Genomic DNA, 17,976 nt, shown 5'->3' on the forward strand with positions numbered 1-17,976 from the left:
AGAAATCAAACCCCTAGAAACTTGTTGAGCTCATGTCAATTAAAAACTTCAAGAAGAGGTGGAGTATAGATTAGCCACAATCTCATTGAATGGGAGAACAGGTCCATAGTTCGGAAGGCTTGTTCCTGTTCCTATTTTTTTGTATTCCCCCAGAAGCAAAGCTGTTACAAATGAAATTCAAAAGCAGAATGAAACTTAAGTAAAGATTCCTGTCAGAAGTTTAGACGTCAAGAATTTCTGAATCAGTATACTAAAATCCAGGAACTATATAGATATGTCATATATCCAGCATACTGGAATAGTTATTTATAAGATAGTATTCCTGGGCTTGAAAGATAATAATTTCTAGCAATAAGGGCTTATATAAGTGAAACCTAGTAAGAGTTGTGAATTAAATGCATTGGCAGAGAATTTCCAGTTGACTGCAGCCAGGCCTGCTTTTTAATCAATGGTGACACTCTCCAAAGAGGAGAGCAACCAGCAAGGATGTGGTCAGCAAAAAAAATAATTAATTGCAGGTGAAGCCCTTTAACATGCAGAATTTGTTTTTTTTATAATTGATTCACAGAACCTTTGCAGGATCCTGCAGACACACGTAGGGTAATAAACGCAAAGGATCCTGAATTTCCTTAGACCATCTGCTGTTCAGTGGTGCCATGAAAACCTCAGAGAAATTCAGGGTCATAACGTGTCAGTTCATTGCAACATGGTTTGCCTCTCTGGGAAAATGGTCTTCTGCTTCTGCTTCTACTGTGCATTCTTAAGAAACCTTGTTTGTTGCTTGTTCTGTTTTGCAAGTTAATTATCCTTCATTCCAATTTTGTTTTCAGTTGATAACTGGTCAGTTGGGTGCATCATGGGAGAAATGATCAGAGGCGCTGTGTTGTTCCCTGGCACTGATCGTATCCTTCCTAGCAACCTTTTGACCTTCAGTGATAGATTCCTGATAGTAATGGTCAAGTTTTCTCTGTAAGGGATATATATGTAAAAATAGTTTCTATGTGGTGCAACCAAAGTTTGCTTTCATTGTTTGGGACAGTACTTTAGTCCAGCCTTTTGTTCTGCATTATTTTTAGCTCTAACCCAGAAGCAAAGAAAAATTATTAACAATATTTGCAACCAGTGATTCACAACAAAGGTTTTAAATAATTTAATTTTCTGGTTACTTAATAATTTGATACTCAGGCATCATGATGCACAGTTATACCTATGCTTGTTAGTATTGGGCTAACATGGTAAATATATCCATAAAGAGCAACCAAATAGGGATACTCAGTCACAGATCCAATCATCTTACTTAAATGTTATGCAAAATAATAACATTAAATAGCGACCATAAATGAGGATTCGCTGATCAATAATAATCTTTTAAACAGCTTATAGATTCAGGAACCTCTTTTACTCTTTTTAAGGAAGTGAAATCAAAATGGGCTGTGCAAGGACAAACAGCTAGGAGTGAAACTGTATTTGGATGGCAGTGTAATTTGGATGAAAATGATTTAGCTGTTTGCTGCACCCAATTGACTTTCTTTTCTCTTAATTTCTATTGATATTAAAACAAGGTGATGTAAGCCTGGATCCTGATTTCCTATCACTTGTTTGCACTACCAGTCAAGTACAATAAGATTTCCAAGAAGGCTTTTTGGCAAAATTCTATGGATAAACGGGTAGTTGAGTTCAAAGAGGGAAGGATTCAGAGTAAATCTGGAGAACTGGCAACAAATTGGCTGGAAAGCAAAATATATGCACCATTGTGAGAGGAATTATGTCAGGGTAAGAGGAATGATGAGTGATGAATGTTAGTAATTTTTGGAAACTCAAGGCAAAACTTTGCAAAATATGTAAAACTAAGACAGGACAATAGATTCAGGAATGCAGCTGAGAAATTACAGAATGAGTCGGACAGAATATTTAAATAGCCAGATAAGATTTAATGTAGACAAGTGTAAAGTGATACACATCAAAAATCAATGACAGTTGACGTGTATTATATGAATGGCATTTAAAGTATGGAAATGGTTAAGGATAATGTTGACTAAAAGGTCCTTCATTTTATTTGAGTAGCAGCAAACCATTTTGGAACATCCTTGCAACAGCATTTGTGCTAAAGTAATTGCACAAGGCTTCATAAGAAGCATTTCAAATTTGCATTGTGGTTCCCTTTCAAAAATGTGTCACAGTATGTTTGCCTAAAGCCATGAGACTGAACAAATCACATCAATGAAGAAAGTGTAAGAATGTTAAATTATGAGTAAAGATGGCACAGGCTAGAGTAGTATTTCTTCAAGTTTAGAAAATTAGTTGGTGATCTAGTTGGTGTGTTTAAGATCATTAAAGGTGTTGGAGCAGAATCAGAGAAACTATTTATTTTGGTGTTTACTATTTAGCCAGGACATACAAGGATGTTATCAGGAAGCACTTTTTACAGAAATCTCCAATATTTTTCCCAAGTGGGTTGAACAATACAAGCTAAGGTTAATACCCTGGTAATTCAGCTAGATGAGCTGGTGTTAAAGGTCTGAAAATTGTTCTGGAGTAATACATGACCCAGTTACACCACACTGGAAATTTGATTAAGCATATCAGGCCTTGAATTGCATCAAACATAATTTCTGCACCAGAAGTACACAAAACTATGTCATTTATATGCAGTGTTTCTTTTGGAGCATTGCCTGGGAAAATAGCCCACATTGTTCCAAGACTCTCTGTTGCTGCAGTCACTGGAACAATCATATTTCAATACTAGCACTCCAGGGTAGGACCCACTTAGGGAAGTCACATTACTTATGTTCTCTACTTTGGGTTCCCCCCACCACACGTCCTCAACAAACCCCATCATTGTAGCATCTTCCAGCTCACCAAGTTCACCCCCTGAATCTCTGAATGGCCTAGGCTCTGACCCTCAAAGCAAATCCAACCTACATTACACAATGAGCTGATTTCACCATCCCCCACCCCTGGAGGCCAAAAGGAGGATGAATTGAGTCTCCAACTATGGATCCTTAACACCAACCTCCCCACCACCCACCACCACCACCATCCCTTGACTGCATTTCAGGGTGTTGTATTTTCCTTTGCTTATTCTGCAGAACACAAAGGAATGGACCTAGTTCTCATGGGCCACTGAAGTTTGCAGTGGCAAGTCCACCATCAAAGCAATTGCTGCCATGTCTCATAACAACTGTATAGCACATATTTAAATGTGCACAACATTTTCTGAGCCACACACTATTGTTAGGCAAGACTGGCTATTGAGTGCTTTGAATCAAGGTGGGTACTTACAGTGAAGATACAAATCAGCCTTGCTCAAATTGAAAGGCAGAGAAATTTAAGATACTGTTCATATTTTTTTATTAAGAGACAAAACTTTTGTGATATAATCTTTTTTTAAAGTATTTTATCTCAAACAATGTGCAGTTTCCAGAACTTCTAGTTTAGCTCCAGGTCAGAATAAGTATATGTAAGTTCATACTTAGAGGCACATGTCAGTGGATCCAATAGTGTACATATAATTGAATGATTTGTCAAAACATAGGTTTTGGATTAAGTACAAGAAAATAATTTTGTCAATCTCATGTGCTGAAATTTACTATGTCAGCATTGTGAAAGCCATCTGTGCTCATAAGCTCCAGTGTGCACGATAATCTGGCTCAAAGTATAATAACCTTGCTGACAAGACTTTAACTCATCTATCAAGTGTTCTGTGCTGACTGGTAGGATTGTTTTCAGACTAACAAAGATCTTCAGCTTTTGCAATTAACATTTTCGTGCTTCATTACTCATTTTCTTGATTTTCTGCAAAGGAGCAAAAAACAAAGCAGATACTTAACAAGCTGTTCTTCTTCATGGTCACATAAGTATTCATTTTCAGTTCAGTAAGGTAATCCACTGGTAACTCAAATTATCAAGTATCATTTATTTCACAACATATTTCTCCATGTCTTATTATAGCCAGAGAATCTTCTGCAATGGCTTTTTCTCCTTTCTCCTGGACCATTGATGTTGGAGTCCTCTAAGGATCTATCGTTAGCCCACTTCAATATTTCTCATCCACATACTGACCCTCAGAACATGATCTGAAACTCAGCAGCATATTCCACATGTAAGTAAATGACACCCATCTCTGCTTCATCACCTCACCCCTTCAATTGACTGCTAAACTGTCATGGTGGAATGACAGCCATCAAGTAATGAATAAACAGAAATTATTTCCAATTAACGACTGGGGAGACTGAGGTTATAGAACATACAACATTACAGCACAGTACAGGCCCTTTGGCCCACGATGTCATGCCAACATTTTATCCTGCTCTATCTAACCCTTCCCTCCCACATAGAGCCCCATATCTCTATCATTCATGTGTCTATCCAAGAGTCTCTTAAATATCCCTAATGTATTTGCCCCCACAACGTCTGCCGGCAGTGCATTCCACGCACCCACCACTCTCTGTGTAAAAAACTTAGCCCTGACATCCCTCTTATATCTTCCTCCAATCACCTTAAAGTTATGTCCCCTTGTGTTAGCCATTGTTGCACTGCGAAAAAGTCTCTGACTATCCACTCGATCTATGCCTCTTATCATCTTGTACACCTCTATCAAATCACCTCTCATCCTCCTTCGCTCCAAAGAGAAGAGCCCTAGCTCACTCAACCTATCCTCATAAGACATGCTCTCCAATCCAGGCAGCATCCTGGTAAATCTCCTCTGCACCCTCTCTAAAGCTTCCACATCCTTCCTATAATGAGGCGACCAGAACTGAACACAATACCAAGTGTGGTCTAACCAGAGTTCTATAGAGCTGCAACATTACCTGGTGGCTCTTGAACTCAATACCCTGCCTAATGAAGGTCAACACACCATACACCTTCTTAACAACCCTATTGACCTGCACAGCAACGTTGAGGGATTGATGGACATGGACCCCAAGATCCTTCTGTTCCTCAACACATTATTATAACAGATTTTGATGTTAACTCCTTGCCCCAGACACCGATTTTATGCCCCTCCTTGGCTATTGTCTGAGGCTGAACAAAATTAGGTAGCGTAGCAGTTAGCGCAACGCTATTACAGTGCCAGTGATCGGGGTTTGATTCCCGTCGCTGTCTGTAAGGAGTTTGTACGTTCTCCCGTGTCTACATGGGTTTCCTCCAGGTGCTCCGGTTTCCTCCCACATTCTAAAGAAGTACGAGTAGGTTAATATGGGGGTTTAAAATGGGCGGCGCGGACTCGTTGGGCTGGAAGGGCCTGTTACCACGCTGTAAATAAAATTTAAAAATTTGCAACTCCAGCCTCAGTTTAATGAATTGAACTATGACTTCACATCATAAGCCAGCGTCCTTATTACCAGTAAATAAAAATTTTTAAAAATCTGCAGATCTGAAATAAAAATGCTCAGCAGGTCAGGTAGTATCTGTGGAAAGAGAAACAGTTAAAGTTTCAGGTCCACGACCCTTCACCAGAACTGCGAAAGAGAGGAAGTGAGTTGGTTGTAGGTAACAGAGAAAGTGGGGAGGAGGATGGGTGGATCAGAGGAAATATCTCTGATAGGGTGTGACTACATGATCTAATGTGGCAATTAAGGGACAGTTAAAATCAAGTTAAGCTTCCTTGTCTGACCTGCTGAGTGTTTTCAGCATTTTCTGCTTTTATTCCTATTGGCCATGTCCATTGTGCCAATGACCCCACCCTCTCTGCTTAAAACCTCCTGTCACTTTTTTCACCTCCAGACCAATTATTCTCGATTGGCCTCTCTCATATCCTTTATAACCTGGAGCTCATCCAAAGCAAAGGTGTCCATTCTTCTGACTCATATCAGATCCTATTCAGTTTAAAGTTCAGGTTTATTGTTGCCATAGGCATACATATGCAGGATATAAATGCCATGAAAATTAGCTTTTTGTAGCAGCAGCAGAGTACATTACAAGCTGAGACCAAACATGAGTTAACATAAACTTAAATTAACATGAATTATACATAACTTACATATGTGCAAAAAATAAACAACAAAATCAAAATAATGACACATGCAAGGTTGAGAGAGAGGGAAAAAAATAGTCCGAGGTAGTGTTAAGGTTTTTCAGGTCAGTTCAAGAACCTGATGGCAGTGGGGAAGAAGCTGTTGTTGAACCTTGAGATGTGGATCTTCAGGGTCCTGCACCTCCTGCCTGATGACAGCATCGAGAAGAGGGCATGGCCCGGATGGTGGGGGCACCTGATGATGGATGCCACCTTCATGAGACATCACCTCTTGTAGATGTCCTGGATGGTGGGGAGAGCTTTATCCATGATTGAACTGGCTGAGTCCAGCACTCTCTGTAGCCTCTTTTGTTCCTGTGCATTGGAGTTTTCATACCAGGCTGTGATGCAACCAGTCAGAATGCTTTCCACTGTACATCTGTAGAAGTTTGCCAGAGTCTTTGATATCATGCTGAATCTCCTTAAACTTTCACCCACTACTGACACACTCGCTGACGTTCATGGATCTTGCAATTACTCAAATTTTGAAAATTGCTTCAATCAAACTTTTTATTGTTGCATTGAAATCCTTTAGCTCTCCACAGCTTGCCTACCCTTTGAGAAATCTTTGTTCCAATTCTGGCTGACTGTATATTGTTGCTTTGCTTTTCTTCTCCATTAGTCGGCAAGCTTTCAACTGCTTAAGGTTGAAGCTCCAAATTCCTTCCCTAAACCTCTCTGTCTCACTATCCCCTTGTTCTCCTTTAAAATTCTCTTCAAAAAATTCTCTTTGGCCAAGCTTTTGGTTGTCTTCTGATGTGATTTGTAGACACATATCTGTAAATTTGTGAATGGCCTTGCTGTGACTTATTGGGTTAAGATGTTACAGAAGTGCAGGTTATTTTGAAAATTTCATTGGAAACAGTCATTGCAGACAGTGCTGGAATTTCATAGCATGCCGTTTCAGTGCCCCAAAAGACAAAGGAGACAAATATTTAAGATAAAACATTTCTCTGGTTTCATCCAGTCCCCCTTCAGTCTGCACCATAACTTTTTTACCCACTCAATTATCTTTAACCAGAGCCCTGAGAACTTTGTGGCACTTTGTGGAAAATATCTGCAGTGAGAGAATGTTGATTTTGTTTTTTGGGGTACCAAGACTTTAGGAAAATCTCTACCTTAATTATAATAGTTTTTTTTAAACTGGAAGAAAAAGCACCAAACTGATGACTTCTGTTTTGAAAAAAAAATCTGCACTTTAAATTGTGTAAATTGCTGAGTTTAGGCTCCTGGTTCTAAATGCAGTTTTTAGCTCTGATGCAATTTGTTGCCACTTAGCACATTGATGTCTCACCTTATTCTTCACCGACCTGGAGGAGACAGCTACTGTTGACAGAGCAGCTAATTTTCAGCAAAAGCCAATTACTGCATTTGAAACACAAGGACTAAATCCAACAATTTACACCATTTGAAATGCACACAGTGGCTTACTTTTCACCAGTAATAAACTACATCTAATGCAACAATTTCAGTATTAGTTACACAATCTCATCTGAAAGGAGTCATCTAATCCCCATTGATTTGTAGTTCACGAGATATGATGCTCTCAGCACTTTATAAACATATGTGCTGAATTGAATTTGGATTTAGGTTGAAATAATCCCCATGCCTTTTTAACTTGAAGTGCATGAATTGAGAGGTGCCTGAACATGAAAAAGCAGCATGTTAATGAGGATTAGATGTTTGGTGCTCTGCGGTAGCATTTGCTTTTAATATACCAAGCATTGGTCATGTCACATTGAAAGTGGGAAGGAAAATGACAAGGAAGAAAATTGCCATTGGGCACTAAGTGCCTTTCAGTCTCCTCTGTAGTGAACTCCTGGATCAGTAGGCATTCTGTGTATCATTGTGTTGCCTTCTGGAAACTGAGTAGTGCTTATGCTCAGGCTCCCTGTTGGCAGAGTTAATGAGGATGAGATAGAATTCAGAGAGAGAGATAAACAAGCTAAATATTAGTGACTGACAAAGCTGATGGTGAACTCTCTCACTGGGCAGAACACTAGTCTTTTAATCTGCAACTCTTTCATTCCAATTATTTCACAATATATTAACTTAATGTGTAATGTGCAAGATTTGGATTTACATTAACTGCTTGCTGGCTCACCATGGACTGAGCTTTTTACTCTTGCTTCCTGGATAGCTGAAAATAGGAAGTAGACTCAAGGTCACAGTTATACAAGGGTTATTGAATATCTATAACCTGTTCACAATCCTATGACTACTGGATTTAGCCTTAATCTTCTCAATCATCAAATCTCACGCAATCGACTTTTGTTCCTGATATATTTTGAATGAGGAGTGGACAGGACATCAACTCCAACTGCCCATTGGCATTAGCCTGGGGTCAGAGGTTTGATCACTTTGTGGCAAGCTGCCAGCACTAATTGCACAGCCCAAAACTTGCCTGCTATTTGGGAGGGTTAGAAATCTGCTTTCTGAAGCCAGTCAGCATCTGTTAAAGAGCAGGTGGTTTTTTTGCTGACAATGGAACATTGTCAATTATGAGGGCTCTGATTTTCCCATGGTGCAGTGAAGATGTTTCTTCAAGAAGCTCAGACTACCCAGCAGGTTCTGTTGACCTCAGATGCAGATAGGTGCCAGGGTAAATCAGTGCCTATGGTAAGTGGTGTTGACAGGGCTAAGGTGAGATTGAAGAGCAGGGAAGTGGAATCGGTGGGTATGTGGTAAAATTTTCTGATTGTAAATGACCAGAAGCATTTAACAGAGTGAACATCCGTCTGAGAGAGGCAACAGCATCATCTTTCCCCATAAAACTTTGTGAAGCCAGACCACTGGGCAACATTGATGGACCTGAACCATCAATCTGATTCCACTGATTGACCTTTGTTGCTTGGAACTCAAGGTTTCTGTACTTACGCCATCCAAATATTCACAATAGGTGGTCCAAATAGGCTGAAGGCCATGCTATCAGGAATGCTGGTATAGATATCTTGGAAGGAGTCTGGGCTCTGTTCTCTACTCCTGCCCAATCTTGCAAAATTCCTGATACTTATAATTACCAATATCCTCAGTACTCATAGGGTATGCTTATATTGCAGGTCTGCTAATTCCAAATCCATGTAACTAAGGAAAATTGTTTACTGAGTCCTAAGTTAAAGCCTCTGTCCTCCCTTGACACTACCAACCACTGTTCTTCTTTATGCCGCTGACCCCATTTTCCTCAATGTTGGTACTTCTTATGGAAGGAGCACCCGATGCAGCATGCTATCATATAGAAACAGACCTGGAACAAAAGTTAGACCTCTGTCTGCATGACACCTTTTTCAACATAGCTGAAAGCTTGTTGGATGCTGGATAAGTGCCTGTGTCACTAATACAAGATGGTGAAATAACTTATCCTAAAATTTACAGACAAATACTGTAGTTAGAATCTTTGGCTTGCCGATTTTAAGCTGGGTTTCAGAAAGAATAGTCACCAATTTCTCCTGCATTTGGACAGTACAGAATTCTGTTTGCCAGAAGAGATTTCCATCCACAGAAATCTAAGACCTAACCATAAAATAACCCCAAAACTGATCATTGGTTGGGGTACGGAATTAGAATTACACTTTTGGCACCATGGAAAGACACCTATGCCAATTACGTAAATTGAGAGTTGTGTTAAAGTTGCCTAAAGCAGTTGAAACTAAATTTAGTTGAGAAGGCTTAAGAGCGCTTGGTCAAGAAGCTTGTTGGACGTAATCAGAATCCATGAATCCCAGAATGAATTCACAGGAGGTGATAACATTACATTTAAATGTGATGATTGTACCCAAAGAGCATGGCAGGTTACATGCAAAATATTTGATTATTTTATAAGAAAGATGCAATAGAAAAATTGTCCTTCGACATTTAAATTTATTTTGGAGCCAATGAAGAGCAGAGAATCACAACTGTTCCTCAAACAAGAAAAGATGCTTTGAACGTTTTTAGCAAAAGTATACATAAACTGTCAGACCCAGAAGAGAGAAACTCCTTTTGATCTTGCCAAGATATCAATTTCCAATAATAACATAATGTGTTACATATTTATATTCAATAACATGGTTTAGACCACAGACAAAGTGAGTATCAGTCTACAATATTACTTACTGATTTAAGTACACAATAATACTTACCTGTGAATCAATGAAGGTGCACTACTTCATTCTTAAGTTATTTCTATGCAGAAGGAGCATTGACATCCAATGTTCAGAATCACCAGACTTGGTGCTATCAATACCTTCACCAATACGTGTCATAGAATGAAAAACGAATCCCCTAACTGCTTCAGCAGAAGCACAAATTCAGACAACTGTGATTAGTGCAATTTTCTTGCATATGAAAATTAATAAGGCACATTAATAAGCTACATTGCAGTCCAGAGACAATGCCACACTATCAGAAGTGCCATATTTCAGATGAGGCAAGAAACCCTTTCTGCCTTCTCAGGTGGATACAAAGGTGCATTGAAAACCAAATAAGTTTTTCTTAGCATGTTGACTGATAATTATGCCTAAATTGTCCTTACCAAACAACACTTTGGTCATTATCACCTTCCTTTATATGTGAGCTTCCTGTGCATAAACTGGCCTCTGTATTCTCAGTATTTATGTGGCTGACCCTGTTTAATTTTGGTACAATAATGACTCCTAGGGTAGGGAACTTGACAATGGCAATGAATACATTACAACAATGGCCAGCATTATTGCTCACACATAATTCCCTTGTAGCTGCCTTCTTAAACCCTGTAGTCCTTTTGATGAGGGCATTTTTACAATGCTGTTGGGTACCAAACTACAGGATTTAGACCCAGCAACAAGAAAAGAACTGAGATACATCAACAGGACAGACAGCATGCAACGTGGAGGGAGTCTTGCAGGTTCTCAAGCTCACGCTGCCCTTGGTTCTTTAAGGTGGTAGAGGCTATTAGGAATTTTTCCAACAAAGCTGTTTATGTAAAACTTATATAATTGTAAGAAAGATATTTGTTTTCCAATAAAAAAAAGGAAACTGAGAGCCCCAAAGCATTGTACACGGGCACAAATTTCCCAGTGTTATTCAGCTGCAGTAAAACATATTCCAATGACAATGACTTGTATTTATACATCACCTCTAACACATTAAAATGCACTAAGGTCTTGATAGGAGCGTTAGGAGACAAAAAAAAATGTGACTCCAAGCCACACAGAGATATATCTGTGTGGATACCCAACGACTTATGGAGAGAGATAGAAAGGCAGAGAAACTTAGAAAATTCCAGAGTTTAGTGCCTGGGCTGCAAAAAGCATGGATGCCAATGGTGGAATGATAAATGCAGGAATGTGCAGAAGCAGGCAGGAACAGAAGGAATGCAGAGATCGAGCAGGCTGGTTGGGTTGGAAGGGTTTGCAGGGACAGCGGAGCAAAGAAATGGATTCTGGTCAACACTAGGCCAGGGGAAGAACTTGAAAATGAGAATGAGGATTACATACTTGAGGGTCTAGTATGTGATAGGCTGCATAGAACTTGTGGGTGAGAGACTTAGATTGAGTTAAAATATGAATAGTACAGGTAGCAGAGATTTGGAAGAACAGAAGTTTATTTAAGGTGGAAGATATGAAGCTGGCTCAAAAAAGAATGGATTGGACAAATCTAAGAAAGGCTCTTATTTATGAAGCACTGTTCGCAACGTCATGACATCCCAAAGCACTCTAAAAACAATGAAGTACCTTTGGAGTGTGTCACTGCAGAAATGCAGTTTGAAAGTGTAAACATGGATGAGGATTTCAGCAACAAACAAACTGGGGCTGGATCAGAACTGGGTAGTGACACAGAGACATAAACAGAGGCTTTTAACAACGTAGTGAATATGTGGTGGAAAACCTAGCTCAGAGTCAAACACAACACCAATGGTTGTGGAAGGTTCAAGTAGATTCACCTTCAGATGTTTTTGAGAGATAGACTGAGTTTGTGGCTCAGACCATAAACCATGGGTTTTGTCTTCCCACCATTTAGCTACAGGAAATTTCTACTTGTTCATTAGATATGTTATAGAAATGTAACCAATTTGGGACAGCGGAAGAATTGAAAGAGAAAGTGGTGAAGTAGAGCTGGATGTGCGTTAAATGATATCATCGAGGAAAGGTAATTAGACAATAAGTAGAAGGGGACCAAGGATAGGAGACTCCAGAGTTAGTGGATCAGGATTGGGAGGAGAAGGTCAGTATCTGGCTACATTGATTAATAAGAATAAAACTAGGCCAGCTGGACAGAGCTATGGGGGTAGTGGGAGAGGATGGTAGGGGTCAATTACATGGAAGGCTGCCAGTCAGTCAAAAAGGATGAATTAACACCATCAAAGTCACAATGATGTCATCTGTGACATCGATAGGGCCTTTTCAGTAGAGTGGCATGGCAAGAACCAGATCGGAAAGAGTTTCAGAAAAGCTGACCGGTGGGATGTTGCCTGGGATGAAGTGTTTCACTAATGGGGAAAAGCTGGTTTTGATTTCCTTGGGAGTAGAGGAGGCCGAGGGGGGACCTGATTGAGGTATTAAGATTAGGAGGGGCTTTTCCCCACAGCAGAGGTATCAAAAACTAGAGGACGTAGGTTTAGGGCAAGGGGGAAGAGGTTTAGGTGGGATCTGAGGAAGAATGGTTGGAATCTGGAGCACCCTGCCTGAAGTGGTGTTGGAGGCTGATACTCTCACAACATTTAAGAGGTGTCTAGATGAGCACTTGAATTGTCACAGCATAGGAGGTGATCGACCAAGTGCTGGCAAATGCAATTACTGTAGAAGGGTAGTTGATGGGCAGCATGGACATGGTGGGCCAAAAGGCCTGTTTCTTTGCTGCATGACATTATGACTTTAGGAACCTTATTCGATTCCTCCTCGGGACTGATTTACAGCTCACCACATTGGGATCATGTGGGAACCACACAGGACAATACTTAGTGGTCTACAACGCAGCTGATAGAAACACTAACTAGGATCACATCTAAAATCATTGCAAAATTATCCATATACCTTACAAATACAACAAGTGAAAAGTTATGAAGTATTTCCTTGTACTGTCAATAATGTTTTGACACAACAGTGGACTGTTTTGATAGGGCCAGAAAGAAAAGTTTTGAGTCAAACCTGCATGCCAAACAGAGTTGTCTAAAAAGGAATTGCCTTTGTAGAGAACAAAATTATGACAAGAAATGTTGCTATTATTTTTGTAAATTTGTAACATTAGTTCCTTTGAGGAATTGTTGTCATAAACCGGAACAACCACATTGTTCCCTTTGAGAGATACACATGCCTTGTCCAGGTTTCATTTAATCCTGTTCATCTTCTTCAACTTTAAGTGTAGCATTCCCTCTGATAATGGGCAGATTTTCCTCAACCTTTTCGATTCAGATATTGACCAATGGAATAAGGTAATTGAGCAGCTGGGAACACCTTCCCCAGAGTTTATGAAGAAGCTTCAACCCACCGTCCGTAACTATGTGGAAAATAGGCCCAAGTACACAGGACACACTTTCCCCAAGCTCTTCCCAGACTGCCTCTTCCCAGCTGACTCCGAGCACAATAAGTTAAAAGGTAAGGCACAGAAGTAAGTACTCGTCTTTATGCATTTGTAAGGACACCTTGGCTGGTGGAAAACAAAGGAACCTCCAAACAGAAACTAGAAGTATCTGAACTGATACTGAATTGAGTTGCACAACCTTAAATGACTTTAAGTTTGCTCTTATGGTATTCACTCGGTTTACCACCTTCTGGTAACCTCATTCTTGAACAGTCCAACTATTCGCCATTTTCTACATTATGGTTGGTTGGTAAACCCTACAGACTTGCAGCTGGCATTGGTGAACATGCTTGATTTATCACAGTGATAAAATGACAAACTAAATAGAGAATATTGTACACATACAGCAGGAACACCAGCAGCTTTCTGTATCGTCCTTTGTCAAGTGTAAGGCGAATGCAGAGACTTAATATGGTTTTATGGAGGGTTGAAGATAAAAAAAACTTCAGATGCTGAAAATTGAAAATAAAAACAGAAAATGCTTGGCAGGTTAGGCTGTAGCTCTGGGAAGAGAAACAGAGTTAATATTTCCAGTTGAAGGACCTTTGTCAGACTTGAAACTCTAACTCTTTTTCTCTTCCCACAGATACGGCCTGACTTGCTGAGCATTTCCAACATTTTCTGTTTTTATTTTATGGTGGGTTGTCTGCTTCTCAAGGACCTTCTGCTCACCCTTAACATGTCTTCTGGTGCTGGAGGGCTGGGGGAAGAGATTTTGACACACGGATCCATCGTGATGAAGATCCAATGGAAGAGTACTTTGATTAATGAAAATAGGCTTCTTAGAACATAGAACAGTACAGCACAGAACAGGCCCTTTGGCCCACAATGTTATGCTGACATAGCTAATCCGTCCTACCTACAGAATGCCCATATTCCTCCATTTTCCTCTCATTCATGTGCCCATCCAAGCCCCTCTTAAAAGCCCCCAATGAATTTGCTTCTTCTCGGGGTTGAGGCTTGAGACAAAAATCCCAATAACAACCATTAAAACAATCCCCTTTTAAAGGAGGCCAGGTCAGCAAAGTTTAAACATGTTCGTAGTGCAGGTGCCAACTGCAGTTGGTCAGTGATGCTTCAGCCGTCATTCGCTGCTTCCCACACCCACATCCCCTAGCACTGCACCCCACGCCAAGCTCAGTTTCTCTCACAGGTGCCCATAGTGGTACAGTGTCAATTAGTGCAGTCATTGGGTGATCCCTTCTCAACATGCAGCTGAGTCGGAGTAGAGAGGGCCAATACTCACTCTCCTGCATTTCCACCAGCAAAGTAGGTATGAGGATTTCCAGCCCTACCATTAGAGGTTTTGAATTGAGGTAGTGCAAGGAAGAGGAATAACTCTTGTATCAAATGCGGATTTTTGGCAAGTTTTTAACGGAGTTAAATTACACTGGAGATTAAAATTGCAAGCCAAAAGGGCGGCACAGTGGCGCAGATATTGAGCCGCTGCCTCACAGCGCCAGTGAGCCAGGTTCAATCCTGAGCTGGGGCGTCGTCTGTGGGAGTTTGCGTGTTCTCCTTGTGATGTGTGGGTTTCCTGTGGGTGGCTGTAGCTTCCCCCTACATCCAAAGCCATGTTGGTTGGTGGATTAATTGGCTACCGTAAATTGTCCTTTGGTGGATAGGTGAGTGGTAGAATCCAGGGAGAAGTAGAGGACAATAAAAAATTGGATTAACGAAGATTTGCGCAAGTACATGGTTGAAAATCAGCGCAGACTCGGTAGGCCGCAGGGCCTGTTTCCGTGATGTATAGAATCTAGGAATCTAGAGGCAATTTTGTGCATGGGATAAGAGATTGATTGAAGGTTAGGAAACGTTTAGTTATCAGTGCAATGTGTTTTGCAGCCAGCCAGGCCAGAGACCTCCTGTCCAAGATGTTAGTAATTGATCCATGCCAAACTGGATATCGGTGGACGAAGCCTTACAGCACCCATACATATAACGTGTGGTATGACCCAGCCGAAGTTGAGGCGGTAAGTCCTGCTGCTTCTGTTCTCTGGTAATTGGCATTCCATGCATCGTAGCTTAGAGAGCTTGCAAAGGTCAGGCCAGCAAGGTGACTGAGGTCAGGCCAGCAAGGTGACTGATCTCCTAATAAACATTAAGCACATTAAGAACCCCATGGAAAAAGGCAAGATCTTTGTCACTGTCTTAATATGTTTTTAATTGAATTTTGTTTTATTTTTAAAATGTTCTTTTTAACTTAATTATTTAAATGTATTTGAATAGTTGTTATATGCTGCTGACTGTCCCGAGGCATTTAAATTGTTCAAAAATGTCTGGCAGCAGCTGTCTGTCCAGGGCCATCAGGACAATCTAAAAGCGGGGCCACAGGATTCATTGTCGGATGCCCGCCCATCTCTCGGAACCTGGTCCGCCTTGTGGGATCCCTCTTGGGTGCTGAAGGAATGGCCAACTGTGTTAGAAAAAGTTAGGATGGACAGGGACTGCCTGTAGTGAACCTAGGCAGCAGGACTGGGTCCGCATATCTGGCCTAATATCTGTCTGCTTAAAGTATCCCTCCAAAAGTGAGCAAATTTAAGTTCCAAGCACGGTCCTGTGGTAACTGATGTCCTTGACCCTGGCACTAGGGAGACAACATACCACCCGGCAATCATGTCCGTGTCATTTTGAAACTGAACGTCATTGAAACTTTAATCAGGTGCAGGGTCACACTAGAACGGTAAAATCAAGAAACAATTACGAAAAAGCTGCTCAAAACAACCACTAATCCTTTACTTAAAATCCTTTGTTTTGCAATTCGTTCGTCAGTCCTAATGAGAAATATATTTGTGACAATGTTCAAGGGAGAACCCGGGTTCAATTATCAGAGAATTATTTATTAGTTTTTTGTCGTTTCTTTTGCCTACCAATTCAATTATATTTACGACATTAATAAATAAATTCCTCCACTGGACACCAAGAGATCACTCCTGTGTCATATTCCTCTTGTTTTGTGTTGTCTCACAAGTACTGAATCCTGACAAAAAAAATGAAACGTAAACCTGGAGGGCAATGCCATATTGGCATCAAAGGGAGAGACTGAAAATCAGATACAGATAGAACTACAGCACAAAGAGTTTCGATATATTGTAAATGGCTGCGTGAGGATTGCATGCTATTAGATATATAATCACATGCCATCCTTTGCCTTCCAACATGATCTAGGCTTTTGAAGTATACCCAGCCCCTGAATTTTTAGTTTTCTAGACCATAGGTCGTGGTTTGTATGCTTACTGCCTTTTTATTGGCATGGAAGACATTTGAAGGAGAGATTTGATGTTCTAGGAGCTGTAGGATTCCTCAATCTCCATTTTCCCTGTACTTGTCCTCTTTGGCATGACTTATTTCCTTTCCAGTTCTACGGGTTCTGAGATTACTGATAAGCCAAACATGGGGCCCTCAGATGCAGATGCAAGATGGGATGGGTGGGTGAATAATATGCGAGGTGGCACATTCCTTCCACCATTTTCACTGGGCTTCCAAGTGTTCGTGATGAAGAGATTTCAAGGTTCTCAGTGTCATTCCAGACATTTTGAGTGGTCAGGGACACTCATGAGTTGGTGAAGATGTTACACTTGTTCAAGGAGGGTTGAGAACACCCTTAAAACATTGTCCTCTTGGTATTTTTCTTGGCTTGATCAAGCTTGGGCTTGAGTGCTGTTTTGTATATCTGGTGTTGCACATGCAGACAATGTGTCTCGCACATCAGAGGCGACTGAGTGTAGGTAGAGCCTCAATACTGACATGTTAGTCTGGGAGAGAACACTGAAGTTAGTTCACTGATTTGTCAGTGGAGTTGGGAAATTTTATGAAGATAGCATTCGTTGTTCCTGACCAGTACTTTGAGTACCTACAGTGGGTAGACCATATCTCTGAAGCATAGGGGAGAGTAGGTATCACAGCTACACAATAGACCAGGAGAATTATTCCTGGACTGAAGTCTCGATCTTCAAATTCTCTTTCCTTATGACGGCCAAAGGCTGTGTTGGTGTGTTTGAGGCAGAGGCAAATTTCATCACTGATGTCTGTCTTTGCTGAGGGGTGGCTCCTGAGGTATGAAAAGTGGTCCATATTTTCTAAAGTTTCATCATGGACCTTTATTTTCAAGGGAGAGTGTTACGTGGTGAGGGCAGGGTGGTTGAAAACCTTCATTTTGCAATGTTTTTGTGCCTATTCTCTCATTTTCATCATTAAATTAGTCAGCAGTTACTTCGAGCTTGACCTTCAAATGTGGACATACGCAAGCCTTGGTGGAGTGGAGGTGACGTAGGAGGTGTTGTAGGTTCAATAGCTTCCCACTCATTCTGTAGATTAGTTCCACTCCAGCAGAAAAGGAGTTGGTGATAAGGTGTAATATTGTGGTGAGAAGGTGGAAAAAATTGCTTGATCCCAGTCCAGGGAACACAAATACTGAAGCTGGA

The 17,976-nt window shown here is 40.7% G+C and overlaps 1 protein-coding gene across 1 annotated transcript in view; it reads left to right on the forward strand.

Annotated features, from left to right (window-relative positions):
* LOC127581990 (mitogen-activated protein kinase 10-like) overlaps positions 1 to 17,976 on the forward strand; it is a 200,465-nt gene that overhangs the window by 153,366 nt on the left and 29,123 nt on the right. Inside the window, 5 exon segments of the mRNA XM_052036874.1 lie at positions 831 to 902; positions 13,384 to 13,566; positions 15,398 to 15,453; positions 15,456 to 15,491; positions 15,493 to 15,525. Of these exon segments, the coding sequence (XP_051892834.1) occupies positions 831 to 902; positions 13,384 to 13,566; positions 15,398 to 15,453; positions 15,456 to 15,491; positions 15,493 to 15,525 (380 nt within the window).

This window comes from Pristis pectinata, chromosome 2 (genome assembly GCF_009764475.1).
Source record: "Pristis pectinata isolate sPriPec2 chromosome 2, sPriPec2.1.pri, whole genome shotgun sequence".
In the NCBI taxonomy this organism is placed as follows: Eukaryota; Metazoa; Chordata; class Chondrichthyes; order Rhinopristiformes; family Pristidae; genus Pristis; species Pristis pectinata.